At 41.5% G+C, this 20838-nt stretch overlaps 1 protein-coding gene across 5 annotated transcripts in view; it reads left to right on the top strand.

Moving 5' to 3' along the window:
- Positions 1-20838, top strand: part of LOC115582679 (inositol 1,4,5-trisphosphate receptor type 1) — an 82687-nt gene that overhangs the window by 17145 nt on the left and 44704 nt on the right. For 3 of the 5 annotated variants that reach the window (XM_030418790.1, XM_030418788.1, XM_030418787.1), the window contains exons 7-38: positions 1648-1746; positions 2996-3079; positions 3757-3903; positions 4086-4181; positions 4393-4437; positions 6198-6352; positions 8098-8197; positions 8503-8663; positions 8768-8909; positions 9742-9900; positions 10467-10639; positions 11709-11828; positions 12410-12604; positions 12708-12959; positions 13078-13219; positions 13309-13462; positions 13544-13734; positions 14271-14403; positions 14485-14539; positions 14727-14892; positions 15181-15354; positions 15457-15531; positions 15646-15783; positions 15865-15990; positions 16100-16300; positions 16389-16640; positions 17530-17655; positions 17778-17906; positions 19043-19163; positions 20113-20297; positions 20382-20530; positions 20621-20732. In XM_030418790.1, the coding sequence (XP_030274650.1) occupies positions 1648-1746; positions 2996-3079; positions 3757-3903; positions 4086-4181; positions 4393-4437; positions 6198-6352; positions 8098-8197; positions 8503-8663; positions 8768-8909; positions 9742-9900; positions 10467-10639; positions 11709-11828; positions 12410-12604; positions 12708-12959; positions 13078-13219; positions 13309-13462; positions 13544-13734; positions 14271-14403; positions 14485-14539; positions 14727-14892; positions 15181-15354; positions 15457-15531; positions 15646-15783; positions 15865-15990; positions 16100-16300; positions 16389-16640; positions 17530-17655; positions 17778-17906; positions 19043-19163; positions 20113-20297; positions 20382-20530; positions 20621-20732 (4557 nt within the window). Of the gene's footprint in view, positions 1-1647; positions 1747-2995; positions 3080-3756; positions 3904-4085; positions 4182-4392; positions 4438-6197; positions 6353-8097; positions 8198-8502; positions 8664-8767; positions 8910-9741; positions 9901-10466; positions 10640-11708; positions 11829-12409; positions 12605-12707; positions 12960-13077; positions 13220-13308; positions 13463-13543; positions 13735-14270; positions 14404-14484; positions 14540-14726; positions 14893-15180; positions 15355-15456; positions 15532-15645; positions 15784-15864; positions 15991-16099; positions 16301-16388; positions 16641-17529; positions 17656-17777; positions 17907-18762; positions 18790-19042; positions 19164-20112; positions 20298-20381; positions 20531-20620; positions 20733-20838 lie in introns of all 5 variants that reach the window. The other 2 variants (XM_030418789.1, XM_030418785.1) reach the window with 1 other exon arrangement.

The raw sequence follows: 20838 nt of genomic DNA, 5'->3' as shown, positions 1-20838 counted from the left end.
TAAAGGTTGAGTGTCTTTCGTTAACTGAGCTGCCCTGAACCCAGGGTATTGTGCTCCCATTGAGTGCACATTGCTTAATATAGGAAATTGTTTTGAGTTGGAATCCTCTATATGTTTAAGTTAAGTCAATAAAAATAGAATAAAAATACAGTGCAAAGCTTTGTTATTTGCGGAGCCATAACCCAGTTCCTTATGACATGTTGTTATGAACAAACATCACGATCAGAATCAGGTTAATCAAGTAGATTTTCACATAATGCATAACAAGAAATATATCTGAAGAAAAGTTTTACCTAATTTGATGATGATAATAATAATTACGTAATAATCAGTACTTTGAATCAAATCAGACAAAAACTACAAATAATGTATTCTGTATTAGATTCTCAACAAACACAGCTGTACCCTAAGTACACTGATAAAACATAACAAGCCAAACCTAGTATCTAACTAGACCAAAACTAGAAATGCATCCTATATCAGACAGTTATTAAACCCTCAGTGTGATAACAGTATGTACAGTGAGGTTATGTATTGTGTTTGTGATGCATGTCTGTATTAAATAAGACAAAAAATAGAAATAATATATTTTTTTTAGATATTAACAAAAAAGTACAAATTACTTATATGTCTTATTAGTGTACTCCAAAATAAAGTGCAAAAGTGAAGAATCAAATATGGAAAATTTATGAAAAATTACAACAGGAAAAGAATTAGGGAAAGACTAGTTATCAGCCTGGCCATGGGTGGCAATATTAAGCATTTTTCTGATTACTGGAATCTGTGATTTTGATATCTGATTGGCTACATGTCACATGTGTAGCATATTAACGCTGAATAATCTGAATCTGCAAAGTAACTAGTAGCTAAAGTTTTGAAATAAATGTAGAGAAGTATAAAGTAGAATGAAATGGCAGGTTAAGTAGCTCAAAATTGTACTAAGTAACATTCCATCATTCGTTATTCTAAGTTTTGAAAATAAGATTTCTATTTTTATTGGAAATGTAGTTCGGTTCCAAATATCTCACATTGGTCTCCTTGATTTCTGATCATTGGTATCGATATCTGCCCTGATAAGGTCATATCAGTCTACCCCTGAAAATATATAAGATACTTTATATCTGGTAAAATCTAATCTGTTTAATGAAAGGTTTGCACAATTTGTGCAGAAATGTGCAGAAATATTCTCAGTCTAAATTAAAAAGAATATAACGGCGTAACATTGGATGTTGAGACTTCACTTAGCACGTAGCATGTAGCAAGGGGTCCTGGACCCAGCTGCTGGCCCTGATCAACTCCACAATCATTCCTGCTGACCTCAGAGTCACGGAGACATGCAGGGCAGATTGCAGCCGATCACCCTCCCAGCTGGGCAAATGATCCGCTGCAGTCTGCCTTTGTCCTTAGCCGTGGCAGCAGCTTACCAGATGGTGACAGAGGTGTTGATGATGGACTCACTAATGGTGGGGTAGAAGTGCCCCGTCTCTGACCTTGGCAAGTTAAACTTCTTCAGCTGCAACAGAAAAGTACATCCCATGGCATCCCCCTCCGGCAGCTCTGCCTGTGGTAGGATTATTGTGTCTAACCGCTGCTCCTCATGTTTCACATCTTTGTTTTTAACTGCGTCTGTTTTGTGTTTGATTGCAGGTGGTGATCGGTGACAAGGTGGTCCTGAACCCAGTGAATGCTGGTCAGCCGCTCCACGCCAGCACACACCAGCTCGTGGATAACCCGGGTTGCAATGAGGTTTGACTGAGCCGCTGCAACTTACCTTCACTTCTTCCACTTCGTGGAAGTGTTGGCCGTTTAGAATCTAATCATAGCTTTGTTTTTTTTCCATCAGAACTGCTGCTTGGTTATTTACTGCCTGATGTGAAACAGTACAGGATTGTTTTCCTGTCGCCAATATTTTTCACAGTTAAGGGACAGGCTACAGTTATCTGCTCTGAGTTACTTTAAATTACATCTGTTATTTTGCCTTACAGACACTGTTTAGAGGGTTGGACAGTTTTGGGCAGTTGCACAATTTTACTATTTAACTCCTTATTTATGCTTATTTATGACTTTGCATGAAGTTTCAAGTTATAGGAAAAAGTAATAATGTGAGCACAAATCACTGATGCGTGTAACATCTTTTGGCAACTGTAACCAAAGGGAGGAAGTTACATATTTTCACTGCTTAATTAGACACCTTTTGTTCGTGTCATCTGTCTTTCCAAGTACAATCAGTAGATAAACATTTAAGTCATCAGGCTGTTTTCTCTGCTGCCTTGGCTGTCCAAGATGCAAACACGAAGTGGATTTGATGTTGTTTATAATCCAAGTTTTAGTGAATTTGTATTTATTTGGACAACATCTCAAGAAACATTTACAGCTGCTCTCATTTACTATCTTTGAAAAAAATGGTCTCACTCGAACTAAAAGGGGCGTTATGTAACAATTTCAGTTAAAAACGTGAAATGAATTTTCAAATTATCAACTGAAACAAGTCCAGTTGCCTACGATACATGCTAAGAATTACCATGACCTGGATGACTAAGAACCTTCATCAGCAAATTATCAATAGACGTCTGCGTGTTAGACAGATTTCTGCCTGTTGTGGAGATATCAACTGAAGTTAGCATGCTAACAAGCTAGCCCTAGCCTGGCCTGGTGCAAAGCTCTGCTTACAACTCCCAGAGCTACCAGTTTTTGAACCGCTAGCTGCACGGCTAAATGCGCTAACTAGCAAAAGGCAGCTACAGTTAGCAGCAGTAAGCGGTTACTCATGTGATATGCTGCCCTCCTATTTGTTTTGAGTATGAATTTGACAGGTGGCCAGTTCTGACATATTGCAGGGTTAGGGTTAGGGTTATTAGAGTTAGCCCTAACCCTAACCCTTTTTAAGCTCCACCAACCTTAAACTATCTCTTTGCAGTACAAGCTTTGCGGTGTTGTCATGCCAGGAGATTATACCTACAGTCACGTCAAACTCCGTTTTTTTTTTTTTTTTCAGGTGAACTCGGTCAACTGTAACACCAGCTGGAAGATCGTCTTGTTTATGAAATGGAGCGACAATCAGGAGATCATCCTAAAAGGGGTTTGTCTCACGGAAGCCACCAGAACAAGCAGACGCACTGTTTTTATCGGAATTTGGGTTCAAAACACATCTAAAATTAAATGCAAAAGAGAAATATATATATATATAAGTACATGGATATCATACTAGTAGCAAGCTTCTTCAGTACATCCTTGAGAGCAGATTTAGTACAGCCTCAAAACAGTTAATGAAAGGTTGCCATAATGTATCACTCTTCTTGTTATATAAAGTTGTATGTCCCTCATCAGGGCTGAGTGGGCCGATGGCTTTGTTTGTTTCCAGTTCAGTATGATCAGTCTACAGTGTTTGCTGACAAATGAGATTGTGTTTTATTGGTTATTCAACAGCTCTACATCAGAGGCTTTAAAGCCAAAAATAGCTGCAACTACAATAGGTCCAGCTAAACGGCCTCTGCAAAATACCTGACAGAATATTTGACTTCAGTATATTAAATTAATTCTGGGGCATGTTCAGGACATATTAATTATTGAACTGCTGTACACTAAGTATTGATGGTATTAGCTTCTGGTTTATTACAAGGAATGCATCTTGTGGAATCTGAAACATGTTACAAGCAGACAAGATTAGATATTTCATTATTTTATCTTGACAAATTCATTTGTTTTAAGGTTAGGCTGAATATATTTTGACTGTAACAACATTCTCCGTCTCTCCAGGGCGATGTAGTACGGTTGTTTCATGCGGAACAGGAGAAGTTCCTCACGTGTGATGATCACAGAAAAAAACAATATGTATTCCTCCGCACTACTGGACGGCAGTCAGCTACCTCGGCAACCAGCAGCAAAGCCCTATGGGAGATTGAGGTGAGGAAGGGCATTTTTAGAGCTGCTGATTTGCTGTATGTACTACGCTGTTATAAGGTTAGCCTTTGTAGGGAAGCATTTCCTTTTACTTCACAGCATATCTGGTAATTCAGCCCACAGCACCTGTTCAATAAATTGTATGCACTGATGAAAGATGTAACCCCTGTGTGCTCCGGTGTCAGGTTGTGCAGCACGATCCATGTCGAGGGGGGGCAGGCTACTGGAACAGCCTGTTCAGGTTCAAACACCTGGCCACCGGACACTACCTGGCCGCAGAGGTCAGTGGACTACAGACGCACTACAATTAGATCAAGGCAACATTACCTCTGAAGCAGTATACTATTCATCCATGTATTTTTATTGTGTTTAAGGTATTACTCTGTGCTTGTTAAATGCTTTAACATTACTCAGAAACGCAGAAAGCAGCCCTAAAGATCAGGTTTACACAAATTGAGGCTGAATTTATGCTACCACTTTGTATTTTTGCAGGTGAACCCTGAGTATGAAGAGGGGTGCCTGGAGACCCGCTCCTCAGTAAGTGAGCCTCACTGAAAGACTTGAGTGGTTACAGTTGGTAATGTGGCACCAATCACTAAAACATTACATTTATTAAAAATGTGTTTTTGTTTGGTAGGTTTTTGCGATTTGGTAGGGTCATTGCGCTAATCGTAATGATCACATTTCAAAAATGTAATTTGAGAGATTGCCCAACAGAGAGTCAGCCATTTTGGATTTCCTGTTTAAAACTTAATTTTCTAAACGTTCGATGCCTTTCAGATGTTCATAGGTATCACAAAATCTTGTTTGAACTGGCAAATATTATGATTTAATGTCATAATGGGACTTAAGCGTGGCCCATGGGCTCTGTAGACCATACTCAGATGGCGGCCATTTTCCTCTGCCATCACACTCAGGGTAGGAAGCTCAAATGTGCTACTGCTCTGTTCTCCAGTGCAAGTTATGTAAACGTTGGCAGTCTGACAAATGTTCATAATTTCACTGTTTCCTGGTTGATTAACAACTGTAAAGACAACAGATAGTTTAACCCAGAGGAACACTGGACCATGTTTCAAGGTAAAAACAACAGGTTTGATAACCGATTAGCTTCCTTTAGATAGCTAACATTAGCATTCGCCCACATTCTAGCTAACCGTACAGTTTTAATGTGATACGATTAGCAAAGGTGTAAGTTAATTTGGAAATATCAGCGTACATTTTGTGGACATTTGTCTCAACCTGCAGGTAAAGTGAGACACACTGGCTGTTATCAAATGGTAATGTTAGCTAGGAAGTTGTTGAATGCTAACATGAACGAGTTATCAAAGATGTTGTCTTGCCTGGAATTATGGCCAAATGTGCCTCCATATTTTCACTGTCGAGCATCTTCTCGGTTAATGGTCAATTGTGAAAAGGCAACAATTTGTCCAATGACATACTTTTATTATACAACAATAAAAATGCCTCTGTGTGAATAAGGTCTACAGCGCCCCTTGAAGACTTCTATCATTTTTGATGCTCCAGATGTACCTGAAGACTCTGAAACTGCCTTGACTGCAGAAGCTACTGTTTCCAGCAGTAGGTGGCTGAATGTGTTTTTGCCAGCTAGATGGTATTACACTTCAGTCACCAGCAGATGGCAGCTGTTCACTGTGAGTGAATGCCTCTTTCTGCATTGGAGCTTCAGTTCTTTGCAGCTGGCTCAGACTGTAAACATGAGGCCTTCACATCTGCTGACCAGGCAGCAGCGAGTGAAGTGGCTCACAGTCGACCTGCTTATGAGTTTACTGCCTCACTTCCACAGTACTGAAAAAAGAAAAAACACCCCATTGACGAATGTATTTTTAAATGAAGACAGGATTCAATGGAATAAACTAAGATATTTACTGAATTGTGCAAGATCCAGAAATCGTTTAAAATCTCCAGCTTGATTTGATGAAGTTTTTTAGCCTTAAGGCTTTTCTGCTGACTGGTATTGGCTTACTGAATGATGACTGTGACAATTTATTGGGAAAATTTCACTTACAAAGAAAAGACATAGTTGCTCTTTTGAGGAAAAGGGACTTTGAACAGCGCTTGCCTAACTCACTACGTTTCATTTTTACCATCTTGAGTCAGTTCCTAAAAATCCATCCGATGTCACAGCAAAAGTCAACCTTTTCAGTAAAAGACCTGACTGTTGTTGTTCCTCACACGTGGCAGATACTCAAAATGGGAACGTGTGTTTATTGTAAGGGGGTTTTTTTTTGTATGATTGCACTTTTCTAATCATGGTCTGTCTTGACTTTCTCCTCCAGCTGGAGTCGGAGCAGGAAGCCTTACGGGCCCGTTTGAGAAATGTCCAGGACAAAGTCATGTACACCCTCGTGTCTGTGCCTGACGGGAATGATATCTCTTCCATATTTGAGCTCGACCCCACCACTTTAAGAGGGGGAGACTCACTGGTGCCCAGGTAGGGAGGCCATAATGTTAAGGTAATGAGTTTGTTCAGACTTTCTCCTGGTCTGACACTATTTCCACCAAACAACAACGACTTCCATCGTTCAATCAGTCATCATATTATGCTTCATTAACCATGGAAAGAGTATCACTCTGTATGTAAGAGAGTGTGTGACTGGGCGGTACTCAAAATAATGATTACGCACAAATGAACCACAGCGAACGGCTGATCTTCCTGGCATTACTGTAACGTGTGAGAGCAGATGTGTCAGTGCTTGTTCATGGTGCAGAGGGATTCATTTGCTGCTGTGACCAATCAACGTTGTGCGTGTTTGATTCATGTTTTTCACTAGAACTACTTTGACTTTCATTAGAAAGAAACAGCATGAGGAAGAGGAAACTGTCATAAATGTCTGGGGGTTTGATGCGTTGACGTGAGCAGATAGATCTTGCTGAAACTTGAAGTAAAACTTACTGTGTTTCTTGTGTATTGGAAAACAGTGGTCGATTGTGTACTGAGGTCTACTACTAAGGTTTGGAAATACTCTAAAAGTCCTGGATTGAAAATGTTATGTAAAGTAAAAGTACACAAGCATTAGCATCAAATACAGAACGGCGCATTAATATGTAGACATCACTAATGGTAATAATAGTTCTAATAACTTCTTTATATACTGACAGGTAGCTTCATTTATAGTCAAATGATCATTTATTATTTAATAGTTGCTGATTATTAGTTACATTTTGTATTAATCTGTATCTGTTTAAAGAAACTAGTACTAACAGCTGTCAAATGAAAAAAATGTACCTAAGAACAGTACTTGGGTAAATGTACTTAGTTATATTCCATCACAGGAAACAACTGGACAATTTTACAGTCTAGCTTTTTAAAAAAAAATATATATATATATGTGCATACATACAAAGTCTCTTCACTGTCATTCAAGAATTTCAGACTTTGTCATCAAACCAATAAAGTAAGAAATATCCGTTGTCTATAATTAAAGATAAACATGAAAAGTCAATGCGCCTGATGAGAGAGAATGTAGACCCATTTTCATCATTATGGGTGTAGATGGTAACGGACTGTATGGGGGGCAGGATGGACAAAACCCTAGATCTCAGAAGGCCCTGCATCATGTAATCTTCAGTGGAGGGGACCTTATCACTTTCTCTTGTACATTTGGCCACAGTAGAGTCCACTATCATGTGTTATCTGCCATAAGATAATTTAAGAGGACTCTTCAATTCTTCAAGTCCGCGATTCCCAGAGATTTTCAAGTTTCAGGGATCAGGCTCAGCAAGATCAGGTTCTGAGAACAGCACACTTGGTGATAGGTTGAAGCCTGAAAAGGAAATTTGAAGCCAGCTGCACCTTCTGCAACAAAAAACGCCTGCCATCACCCAATGTTGTTCTGTATTCACATTGGGAAATCAAGTCATTCTGGGTTTGGATTTTCCTCTATAGCCGTTATAGTTTATTTTGCCAGTACAGACATGACATAGTTCTCAAATTGCATTCAAATGGTCTTAAAGAAGTGGTCTTACAAGTCTCGAATTAACTTGTCAAAATCTGCAGAAGCTCTTACAAAGAACTCTGCTCTGTGTTTACAGTTATTGGCAGTACTGGCAACCTTTGATTGAGGATGCTTTGTTATTTCAAACATTTCCTGTTTAAGTGTCAGTATGTACTGTCTTGTATTTGTGCTCCAAAAAGAATATGCAATCATAATAGGAAATGTAAAAATGTGTTTTCAGGAACTCGTATGTGCGCCTCAGGCACCTGTGCACAAACACATGGGTTCACAGCACCAACCAGCCCATCGACAAAGAGGAGGAAAAACCTGTCATGCTGCGTGTGAGTGCACATGTAAAACTATTTGTCACCTGTACACTACTGCAGCTGTTGCCACTAGAGTAGGGTCTATAAATGTTGCTGAAATGGAATTCTGTTGTTGTTGTTTTTTATAATCACAATGGGGTCATAGAGTCTAAACCAACTGTTGTCAGCTGAACTAGCTTCTGCCCCCCTGCAGTGAAGTCATGAAACTGAACTGAATAATAAGTGCCCTGTGTGTGTTTTGTACCAAGAGACCATTTCAAAACACTCAAAAATATCTCACATTCTTATGACAAAGTGGTACATCTCTTTTCCGTTTAAAGATTGGCACCTCAGCACTGAAAGAAGACAAAGAGGCTTTTGCTATTGTGCCCGTCTCTCCGGCTGAAGTGAGAGACCTCGACTTTGCCAATGATGCCAGCAAAGTGCTGGCCTCTATTGCTGGAAAGCTGGAAAAAGGCACCATCACACAGAACGAGAGGAGGTATAAAATTCACAATGGTGCTGTGTTGTGAATTTTTTAACTCGAGGCTAGGTAGCCCTGTGTGCTGTAAATGCTTTGCGTGTTTCTTTTGCGTGTCCAATCAGAGCGGTCACCAAGCTCCTGGAGGATCTGGTGTTCTTCGTGGTGGATATTCCAAACAATGGTCAGGATGTTCTTGAGATCATGGTCAACAAACCCAACAGGGAACGACAGAAACTGATGAGAGAGCAGAATATTCTCAAGCAGGTAACGTCTTGAAGATCCAACATCTAACATTTCTGCAATAATAAGGATCCCTTTGTTATATATTTTTGTTGAGTTGTGTATTTACATGACCCCAAATGTTTCCAACAATGTCAAAGCCCGGAGAAAAAGGTAATGTCATCAAATACCAGTGAGTTTCAAGCTGTTGCCTGTCGCTGTGACTTTCAGGAAAAGATCAGATGATACATCAAAGAATGAGGAAGGAAACTGGCAAATGTGGCTAAACATCACATGAATAAAACTTAACACATTAAATCAACTGGGAGCATTCCTCACAGTCACATTAGATTATTATTATTATTTATTTATTTTTTCCTTTATGTACATTTATAATCCTTACATTGATGATTTTAACCTAACTATAAAGGCACAGTACTCTTGTCCATCCAGAGTTTCCCATCCTTCCTTCCCCCACCCTGAATGGCTCATGGGTCAGACAACCCCCCAGAAATAAGCAAATAATATCAAATTGAATAAGCATAATGTGATATATACATTTGTCATTGCTGTTTAAAAAAAAAGACAACAGCTCCCATGATCCCATGCTACTGTCATCTTTTGTTTTGATTGATATGCCTAGTGGCACTAAGTACATACTGTACTATTAATATAGTCAATGTGACATTTTGAACAAACTTTCAAGATCTCTTGAACATGAGCTTGTTTGAACTTCACTTAACCTCCCCTCCTAACCTTTACAGCACTCTTTCGTGTAACTCAGAGAGGTCTCTCATGCTTTCCCAGCCTGCCATTTGTACCACTATCTTTAGATGTAGTATGGTTACAATTGTCAAAACCCTCCCCCTGTATTCAGATCTTCAAGCTGCTGCAGGCTCCGTTCACAGACAGTGGGGACGGGCCGATGCTGCGACTGGAGGAGCTGGCCGACCAGCGCCATGCCCCCTTCAGACACATCTGCCGCCTGTGTTACCGGGTTCTGCGTCACTCTCAGCAGGACTACCGCAAGAACCAGGTTCAGTTTTGTCAAACCCTTATGAGACATGGGGTGTACGTGCCGTTAGAGTTCGTGGGAAAAGGTTTATCCCAAAATATTCTGATTCAATCTTACAGTAAATGAAAGAAGCCTTTTTTGCTCTGACGCAGCTCTGATATGATTATCATAACAAGAAATGAATCTACGATGTGTAATTGAATGTCCTGCGCAGATTACAAGGCCTTTTATCAGATTTTCTAGCATTAGAGTGATACCAGCTGTCGTGATACTTTAAAGTGATACTTTAGCAAATACTTTCTTAACATTCCTGTTTTCCAAGAACAGTTGATTTCTCTTAAATACATTACAGTTTAAATGTTAGCGGGCTCATTTAATTATCTTAAATAAGGAGGCGATCTGGTCATTGTGAACATCCTCTGTTTCCCTGCACACACATGGTCTGTATCACTCAATATAAGTAATGAATATAGACATAATAAGGTTAAAGATAAAGGCTGGAGGGTAATAATGTAATTTTTTTCCCCCAAAGTGAGTCTTTGTTTTGGTTTTTGTGTGCTCAGACTGTTTATCCGTCTGTCCCGCAGGAGTACATCGCCAAACAATTTCGATTTATGCAGAAACAGATTGGCTATGATGTCCTGGCTGAGGACACGATCACAGCTCTGCTCCACAACAATCGCAAGCTGCTGGAGAAACACATCACTGCTGCAGAGATCGACACGTTTGTCAGTCTGGTGCGAAAGAACCGGGAGCCCAGGTTTGTGCATCTCTGTGTGCATACACCACGAGCATAGGGATCTGCATGAAAAGGCAGAATCAAAAAATCAAAAACAAAATGATCCGCGAGATAACGTGTTTATATCCGGATTATATTTGTTTATCTTGACGACACAATAAACACATAAGCATAAGCACACTTGTAACTCCACTTGAACCAGGCAAGAACACAGTTCACACAACAGTGTAAACTAACACAGCCAGTAAGTGACAAGTGACGATATTTTTTAAATGTTCTTTAATGTCTCTAAAGTTGTATTTTAAAATGCCCCTCTGCTGTTATGATACATCAATATAGTGTCCTTAAGGTTATCAAACTGAAATGTGTTGGAATGTGTGGTCAATTGACATTAGTGATGCAAGATATGGATTTTCTTCAGCTGATAACCTGTGTTTACCAGCTGCTCATGGCCAATTCTGTTAAGATAACAGATAATTTTGTCATTTAAAAAGAAGCTCATAACCTGTAGTTTATGCACACCTCAGAGTTCGAGAGGCTGAGATGTCGTGAAAAAAGATAGATGGTGTAATGTTTATGAACTCGAAACAGATTTGTTGTGTTAGAACTCATAGACAATTGCCCTCGTCTGGAAAACCTTGTAAAACATGTACTGCAAAGAGCGATCGTGTCATCTTCCTCTAAAACTGTAAAAGCATCCACAGAGGAAACGACGTGTTCGGCTTTCTTTTCTTCTTCACTGTGCACTGTGCTCTACCAACGTGGTTTGCAGTCTGACATCATCATCCTGGCACACAGCATGCTGCACTTCTTAAGTCAATTTATTGGCCATAAGTTCCTTATTGGAATAATATATAATAATATAAAGATTCACATTGTCAGGCTGATGTCTTATTGGCCGATACATGTGTTGCTTTCCAAACAGGCATGGTGAATTGATACTGTATGCTGACATTTTTCTGATGCTTGAGTTTTATTCTTTTACAAAATATATCATAGGTGATTTTGCATATTTTTTATGTTTGTGTGTTTGTGTGTGTGTGCGTGTGTGTGCGTGTGTGTGCGTGTGTGCGCGTGTGTGTGCGTCCAGGTTCCTGGACTACCTGTCAGACCTGTGTGTGTCAATGAATAAGTCCATCCCTGTGACACAGGAGCTCATCTGTAACGCTGTGTTGGATCCAGCTAACGCAGACATCCTCATAGAAACTAAGTGAGTAGTCGCCCCCCTATCGCTAAATATGTTTGACATATGTGACATCTACAGAATCATTGAATCAGATTTATGTTACTTATCAGATGAGGCATTAATCATTAATAATAAGAACATACAACACAAGATAGTCCTTATTTTAAAGCGACCATGCATGGTGTTAAAGGATGTAGTTCTGACCTGATTAGATGGTTTCATACCAGCTGATTTTCAGATGATTTATCAATAACACCGTGTTAAACTTTGCTACTTTCATATCATTGTGAAGTCAATATCTTGTGAGTTTGGCAACAAACTAGGAAATGTGAAGACACTTTGAGCTCTAGATTAATCATTCATGAAAGTAATTAATTGCTGCCTGAGTGGGATATAGTGAGGAAGATGCTGATCCATCTCTCTGGCAGTACAGATGCACAAATGTGATAATGAGGCTTGCCCCATCCTTTTTTGTAAAGCTTGAGAGTGACAGTAATGATGTTAGCAATATCCTAATGCCAGTGCTTTTGTTCCAGTTTGTCACAAATGCTTACTCATTCGTTTCAGTCATCCTCTAACAAAACACAAAAAATCTCCCCCCGCAGACTCGTGCTGTCGAGATTTGAGATCGAGGGAGCGCCTCTTGGGGAGAACTCTGTGGAGTCAGAGGAGGACGAGGAGGAGGTGTGGTTGTTTTGGAAAGATTGCAATAAAGAGATCCGCAGTAAAAGCATCAGGGAGCTGGCCCAGGATGCTAAGGAGGGCCAGAAGGAGGACCAGGAGGTGATCAGTTATTACAGGTAGCTACTGGACTTTATTATGTTGTCTGCGATGAAGGAGATGACACTACCGCATCAGTCTCCGATGTAAATCTGACTTTACTTGTGTGTATTTCCCCTACAGGTACCAGCTGAACCTGTTCGCAAGGATGTGTTTGGATCGACAGTACCTGGCGATCAACAAGATCTCCGGCCAGCTGGATGTGGACCTGATCCTGCGATGCATGTCCGATGAAGACCTTCCCTATGACCTGCGAGCCTCCTTCTGCCGCATGATGCTGCACATGCACGTGGACCGTGATCCTCAGGAGCAGGTTACGCCTGTCAAATACGCTCGACTGTGGTCTGAGATCCCCTCAGAGATTGCCATTGACGAGTGCGTAAATTATTGAGAATTGATTGTATTGTTCTCCGATGTTTCTCTCATGTTGATGCTACCTTATTTGGGTTTGTTTTAGATTAATTTGTACTTTTTTTTTGTTCTCTCACTGTAGTTATGACAATGATGGAACATCTAAAGATGAAATCAAGGAGCGATTCTCTCAGACGATGGAGTTTGTTGAGAACTACCTGAGAGATGTGGTGTGTCAGAGCTTTCCATTTGCAGATAAAGAGAAGAACAAACTCACCTTTGAGGTCAGTCCGACACCATCACACTCATGTCGAAGCACTCGCCTTTTAATGGTGAAATCAGCATATTAAATTAATCTATTTTCCCTGTTTAGGTGGTGAATTTGGCCAGGAACCTGATTTATTTTGGTTTCTACAACTTCAGCGACCTGCTGAGACTCACCAAGATCCTGCTGGCCATCCTAGACTGTGTCCATGTGAACACCATTTTCCCCTTTAACAAGCTGGAAAAAGAAGATGAGAGTAAAGGTACACACGAGCAACATGCTTGCTCAGTGGAGGCCCAAATAGCTCATGGACATTAAGCTGGCGTCTTGTGTTTTTTTCCAGGCAGTAACGTGATGAGGTCCATTCACGGGGTAGGAGAGCTGATGTCCCAAGTAGTCCTAAGAGGAGGGGGCTTCCTTCCAACGACATCAACCACCAGCACCAATACAGACGCAGTTAAGACCCAGACTGAACCTGAGAAACAGGACATACTAGTCATGGACACCAAGCTGAAGATAATTGAGATCCTGCAGGTGAAGAACTAGCAGTATTATACTTTAATACACATGCAAGCATACAGTGCATATTACAGAGCCCTGGAGTGCATATAGAGGGATACAAATGTAACTGTGAGGTCATGTTTTATTACATTTAGGGCTCGAAACACTTTTGCGCATGAGATATGATTTGTTTCCTTATTTGTGTTTTATTCGTCTGCATAAGAATATTTTTCCAATCGACTTCAGATTAAAACATGTCCACTTCTGTATGACCAAAGCCAGCTAGCTTCAGTAGCTTGAAAATGATGATAAGGGTCTTTTAATGTGATGGATTTACTGTTTATCAGACCACAAACGAGACAAGAATCAGGTTAGGAAAGTGATAGATGAGTCCTCATGCAAAGTTATTAATCAAATCGTGGAGAAAAAATTGTATCTCGTGCGCGTACACAAGCATTTCAAGCGCTTGAAGTAGTGAAACATGGCCTTGATTTATATTCTTCTTCACAGTCCATCCATCCTCCAAAATGTTGTCATATAACGCCTGTTCTTTCTGTCGTGCCCCGCAGTTCATCCTGAATGTGCGCCTTGACTACAGGATCTCCTGTCTGCTGTCTATATTCAAGAGGGAGTTCGATGAGAGTAACTCCCAGAGTGATCTATCTGTAACTGGAGCAGTAGAAGGCCCGAACAACATGCCAGGTAAGGTTAATTTATGGTTGCATTTTACTCCAATGTGGGACAAATTACACCGTTGATTACAAATATCTGTTTTGTTTTCAGGAGCGCTGGATTTTGAGCACATAGAGGAGCAGGCAGAGGGGATATTTGGTGGCAGGTAATCCTAATTTCAACGGAGAAAGAGTTGCAAAGAAATACGAGAAAGAGGATGTGTCTTCATTGGTGTGTGTGTGTGTGTGTGTGTGTGTGTGTGTGTGTGTGTGTGTGTGTGTGTGTGTGTGTGTGTGTGTGTGTGTGTGTGTGTGTGTGTGTGTGTGTGTGTGTGTGTGTGTGTGTGTGCGTAGTGAAGAGAACACCCCCCTGGACCTGGATGACCATGGTGGCCGAACCTTCCTGAGGGTCCTGCTTCATTTAACCATGCATGACTATCCTCCGCTGGTGTCCAGAGCCCTGCACCTGCTCTTTAGGCACTTCAGCCAAAGGCAGGAGGTCCTGCAGGCTTTTAAACAGGTGCCCTGATGACTCATACACAACTGAAGCAGTGAAAATCATACCAGTTCAAATAATATGATTCATGCGTTTAAAGTTAGATTTGAATGTGGAATCACCATCATATTGCCATTCCTGTTTGTTGTGCTCTGTACTTTATCTTGTGACAAGTACGATTATCCTCATTGATCCCCAGAGGGTTATTTTGGGTTTGATGTTTGGTTTACCTTCAACACAACTCAACTGCGTTTTACCCATTCATCGACCTCAAAACCCAAGAGAGAATCACACCGCTCTATACATTGACAGGTCCAGCTGCTGGTCACCAGCCAAGACGTGGAAAATTACAAGCAAATCAAGTCAGACCTGGACCAGCTGCGCTCTATTGTAGAGAAATCTGAGCTGTGGGTGTACAAGAGGCAGGGGCCAGACGAGGGAATGGATGCAGGAGAGGGGCTCTCCACTGAGCCTGAGCATAAGAAGGTGCAGTGACATCAAAAGACAGCGAAAAGCCTGTCACCAGTAAATGTCTTCACTAGAGAATGGCCTTCTTCTCTGATGCATTGTTTCTGGTGTTCTCTGTAGGGGGATTCAGGAGGCACAGACAAACCAAAGAAAGCAGAAAGTACCAGCAGTTACAACTACAGGGTGGTAAAGGAGGTAACTATCTGACTTCCAAATACTGTTAACAAGCTTTTTTCTGCCTTAGTTTGTTGGCACACACTTCTCGCTCTCACATCTTCTGTCTTTTTTTCTCTCACTTTTCTCTGTCAGATCCTGCTGCGTCTCAGCCGGCTGTGTGTCCAAGAAGGTCTGACAGGCAGGAAGAGCAAGAAACAGCAACAGAGGCTGCTGAGGAACATGGGGGCTCACGCTGTCGTCCTCGAGCTCCTGCAGATCCCCTACGAGAAGGTATCAAGGGGTTTCACTTAAAGATGTGCTTTTTGTATGTCATAGTGGACAAACCGTCACATCAGCCATTTTCCTCATCAGGGAGAAGATTTGCGAATGCAGGATATCATGAAGCTCGCCCACCAGTTTCTACAGAATTTCTGTGCAGGAAATCAGCAGAACCAAGCCCTGCTGCACAAGCACATCAATCTGTTCCTCAACCCAGGGGTGAGCCGCCCTGTCAGACGATGCTCCGCTCTATACTGTTAGTGTTACTTTAAAAAATGGCTGCTACAACTTTAAGCAACGTCTTTTCTCTTTTTTCCCTTTTGTTCAGATTTTAGAAGCCGTCACCATGCAGCACATCTTCATGAACAACTTCCAGCTGTGCAGCGAGATCAATGAGCGTGTGGTCCAGCACTTTGTCCACTGCATCGAAACACATGGACGCAACGTCCAGTACCTCAAGTTCCTTCAGACTATTGTCAAAGCAGAGAATAAATTCATCAAAAAGTGTCAGGACATCGTCATGGCAGAGGTCATACTTCGTACTTATCTGGTGTTCGACCTATTCTACAGTGTCCTCGTGTCCTGATGTGATCATGTATGTTTGTTTCTTCCTACAGCTGGTGAATGCAGGCGAAGATGTTCTGGTCTTCTATAACGACCGCGCCTCCTTCCAGACGTTGGTGCAGATGATGCGATCGGAGCGGGACCGCATGGATGAAAACAGCCCTCTGATGTACCACATACACCTGGTAGAGCTCCTGGCTGTCTGCACCGAGGGCAAGAACGTCTACACAGAGATCAAGTGTAACTCCCTGTTGCCGCTGGATGACATCGTGCGGGTGGTGACCCATGAGGACTGCATCCCTGAGGTGAGATGAGCGTCGGACAGAGCCGTTTTCAGGACAGCTACGAGCAAAACATAAGCCAGACATGGAGCAGACTGAGTGGGCACACATTTTGAGTCTTATGAAGCAATTGTCAATGCATCTAAATGCCACATTCGCAGTAGCGTAATCAGCTCATTCAGGATGTATCATGAAAACATCAGATTGATTTTCATCCGTCGTCATCTGTTTAAGTCCACAGAATGATGCTCACTGCCAAGATGAGATCTGTTCACAGTATGTCCCATTAGTCTCAGTCCCGTGTTAGATTAATGTCACATATGATGGATTTTTGTGTAGCGTATTGTAAATGTTTCACTGTCCATTTAGGTTTTTTTCAAATAGCTGCAACCAGATTTGTGAAGGCTCCCACGCATACGGTACATTCACATACGTCACAAAACACTTAGCCTCTATGGAAAATATCAGCCTCCCAGAAAAAAAAATTATGACTGCTACGCGATGAAAACAGACATAATTTTGTGGAACAATAAACTGATGGACCACAAGAAGGAGATGAAGCAATGAGCTGAGTTCCTTGATTCCTCTCACTAGGGCGTTCAGTTGCACGATGGGTTCAAGAGACAAGGCGAAATGGTGTGTGTATGTCTTTCTTCAAAGTTTGACCATGTTATGTGAATTTGTTAGGAGCCTTTTCATATAGGCCATTCGCATTTCCACACTCCCTTTTAGCCAATTGGCATCAACAGACAGGCACACACATCTTATGGAGCCGTCCTGGTGACATTATTCATAAAGCGTTATTTTCAAGGACAATGGCACATTAATGTTTGATTGTTTGATTTTGTCACCCTCCACAGATTCTACCTCTAGTACTTTTTTTTGTGTTTGACCCTAATCCCAATCTTTTCAGGTGAAGATAGCTTATATCAACTTCCTGAACCACTGTTACGTGGACACTGAGGTTGAGATGAAGGAGATCTACACCTCCAACCACATGTGGAAGCTCTTCGAGAACTTCCTGGTTGACATTTGCAGAGTAAGGACCACCGGGCAGCTCTGTGGCAGCTCTGACCTTTTTTTTTTTTTTTTTTTAAACCACATTTAAGCAGACGAGGTGATTAAAATACGAGCTATTTTGTTATGTTTTGGTGATTACAGGTGTGCAACAACACAAGTGATCGCAAGCATGCAGACACTGTTCTGGAGCGTTATGTGACGGAGACGGTCATGGGCATCGTTACAACTTTCTTCAGCTCACCTTTCTCTGACCAGAGCACCAGTCTGCAGGTATTTAATCACACAATATCTTAATAGTAAGTGAGAAACACACATATTTAGTAGGAACAAAGCAAAGCTAAACTGGTAAGTGCTATTTAATTTAAGTAGGTTTGATCAAAAGCAACTGTGGTAATGTCATGTACAGACTGTGTAGAGTGTCCACCCTGGTTACATGGTCATCTTTCTCTGAATGTACCTTTAAATGTAGGCTCCTTACCCCCAATCATTTAACTGTTAGATAATCTGAGAGAAAGCCTTTTTTTCCAAGAAAGAGAGATAACATGAGATAGACAGAAGATTGAGATTCAAGTTGTGGATGACCTTCAGCCTATTAATAAACAGTATGTGGTGTAGTCTAGGCGGCGATCAGAAAGAATGTAAGTACCGATAGAACGTGTATCAGCTATCCCATGTAATCTCAACCAATAGCATGATACCCCAGAGACACGCCAGACTTTTAGATTAGAACCAAACCTTCCACCGCAGTGTTTTTCACATTAATTTAAGTGCTTCCTTAAGTGGAACAATTAGTAGTTTCTGAGAATTTTCTTCTCCTTATTACCGTCATTACGGAGAACGAATGCCCCCCCTTTTCCCTTCCCATTGTATGTGTTAATCAGAATTCTGTTAGTCACGGTCCTGTAGAGCCAATCGGACATTACAAAGTTAAGACCTCTTAGATTGCTTGCGTCCTGTTGTGCCTGTTGTTCATTTCCTTTGTAGATGCACAACAAGTTTGAGGTTAAAGAGCAGAGACAGCGATCTGTGAGATGTATAGTAATGTATTTCAAAGTATGAGTATGATTTATCTCGGTTGTTCTCCATGCATGTTTTGTTTCTTCACTGCTTGTATCCTCTGCTGCAGGCCTCTCTGTTGGGGAAAATATTTCAGGTATTTGTTGTAATTCAATTCAAGAGGGGAAAACCAAGAGCTGGGTGTTACAGATTCCTGTTGGGTGCAAGAGAAAATGCTTTGTCTTCTTATTGATGTGTGCACGAGTATGTGTGTGAGGCTGTCTTTTTACCGGGCTAGGTTTGGGAAAATATATGTGTGTTTCGTTCATTCTTTCTTACAAAGCTAGAAAAGTTGAATGAATTGAATCATCTACAGGATCCTGTTCTCTCTTCTATTCTTTTCTGCTCAGACCAGGCAGCCAGTCTTTGTCCAGCTGTTGCAGGCGGTGTTCAGGGTCTACCACTGTAACTGGCTGACCCCAGTCCAGAAGGGCTCTGTCGAGAACTGCATCAAGGTGCTCTCCGATGTCGGTAAGATCAAGATCCTTGAGCACTTGCATCGACTCCTGAAAAAAGCCCTCTCTTACAAGTCCTTACTTTTAACAGCCCATCATGTCGAATAGCTTCAACAGTTGTTATTTTAGAAAAGTATTTCACTGCTGGAAAGATAGCCCTCATATAAAAAACCCAAATATTTTTGAAATTGGTGCTACATGATCACAGAAAACAAGGAAAAGCAGCTGCAGTAATTCGCTTTTGCTCAAATGTAGAGGATCTACAACAAACAATGCACTGTGACACATCGGGCCAACAAACCCTCCCACTGATTGGTGATGTACTACAAGTTGGCTCGGTTTTCAGTCGTCGACCATTTTGAAAACAGGAAACGGTGACAAAATGGTAACAAACAAGACCAAAAACTACCAAAATATGTTACTGAGCACATTTCTAGGTGAGGAATAGACAATGAACAGGACTGTGGTTCATATTTGATCTGCACTGCCTTGTTTTACAGTGTGATAAAAGGTTATTTAAGCTTAAGTTGTCACAAAACAGGAACAATAGGGCGGCCTCTTTCACATCACAAACTTCTTTTTTGCAGCTGAATAGTATAAAAGCTACAAACATTTTAGCGGAGAAGTAGGCAGTGTAGCAACAGAATCTTGGTTTATGGTTTATTAGCACTGAGTCACTCTTTTTCTCGATCTGACTTCACTCTCTGTGTCTTGTCTTTGTGCACATGCAAAATATGGAAGAACAATCAGTAGCTCTAAAATCCGCCAGATGTTAGTTTTGCCTGGGAAAGAGTTGGGGGCTCTGGGTGCAGGCAAAATGGAGAGAAGTTTATTATTGTTCATTTTGATACACTGCCAACATTGTAGTGATACAGTGCTGGTTGATCTTTGGCAAAGTTCCTGTTAAAGTCATGCTTGTTTGTTCTTTATAAGTGCTCATGTGTGTCTCTGTGTGTCCCCGACAGCCAAAGGCAGAGCGATAGCCATCCCTGTGGACCTGGACAACCAGGTGAACAACCTGTTTGTGAAATCCAACAACATTGTCCAGAAGACAGCCATGAGCTGGAGACTTTCTGCTCGCAATGCTGCCCGCAAGGACTCCGTGGTGACGGCTTCACGAGACTACAGGAACATCATCGAGAGGCTGCAGGTACAGGGTTTGTGTATATTTTTTACTGACGCATTTGTGCTAAATCACTGGAGCAGTAAGGAGGTTTCTTTGTCTGGACTGCAGGACATTGTGTCAGCTCTCGAGGACCGTCTGCGCCCGCTGGTCCAGGCGGAGTTGTCGGTTCTGGTGGACGTGCTGCACCGGCCCGAGCTGCTCTTCCCCGAAAACACAGACTCGCGCAAGAAGTGTGAGAGCGGAGGTTTCATATGCAAGTAAGCCCTGGAAAAATGCATACCTACCCTCAGCTGATCTGTTGCTGGCTAATGAGTGAGTGTGACTTATGAGCTAATGTTTGTGTGCAGGCTGATCAAACATACCAAGCAGCTGCTGGAGGAAAATGAGGAGAGACTGTGCATCAAAGTTCTGCAAACGCTGCGAGAGATGATGACAAAAGACCGAGGTTATGGAGAGAAGGTAGGAGGAGCTGCCACGCACAGAAATAGTGGGGTGACATACTTCATGGCCATTGTATGACCGTGCATATGTGACAGTTTAAAACTCATGAATACCATCATAGAAA

The sequence above is a fragment of the Sparus aurata genome, chromosome 6 (genome assembly GCF_900880675.1).
Source record: "Sparus aurata chromosome 6, fSpaAur1.1, whole genome shotgun sequence".
In the NCBI taxonomy this organism is placed as follows: domain Eukaryota; kingdom Metazoa; phylum Chordata; class Actinopteri; order Spariformes; family Sparidae; genus Sparus; species Sparus aurata.
This window is presented reverse-complemented; position numbering and strand designations above follow the sequence as displayed.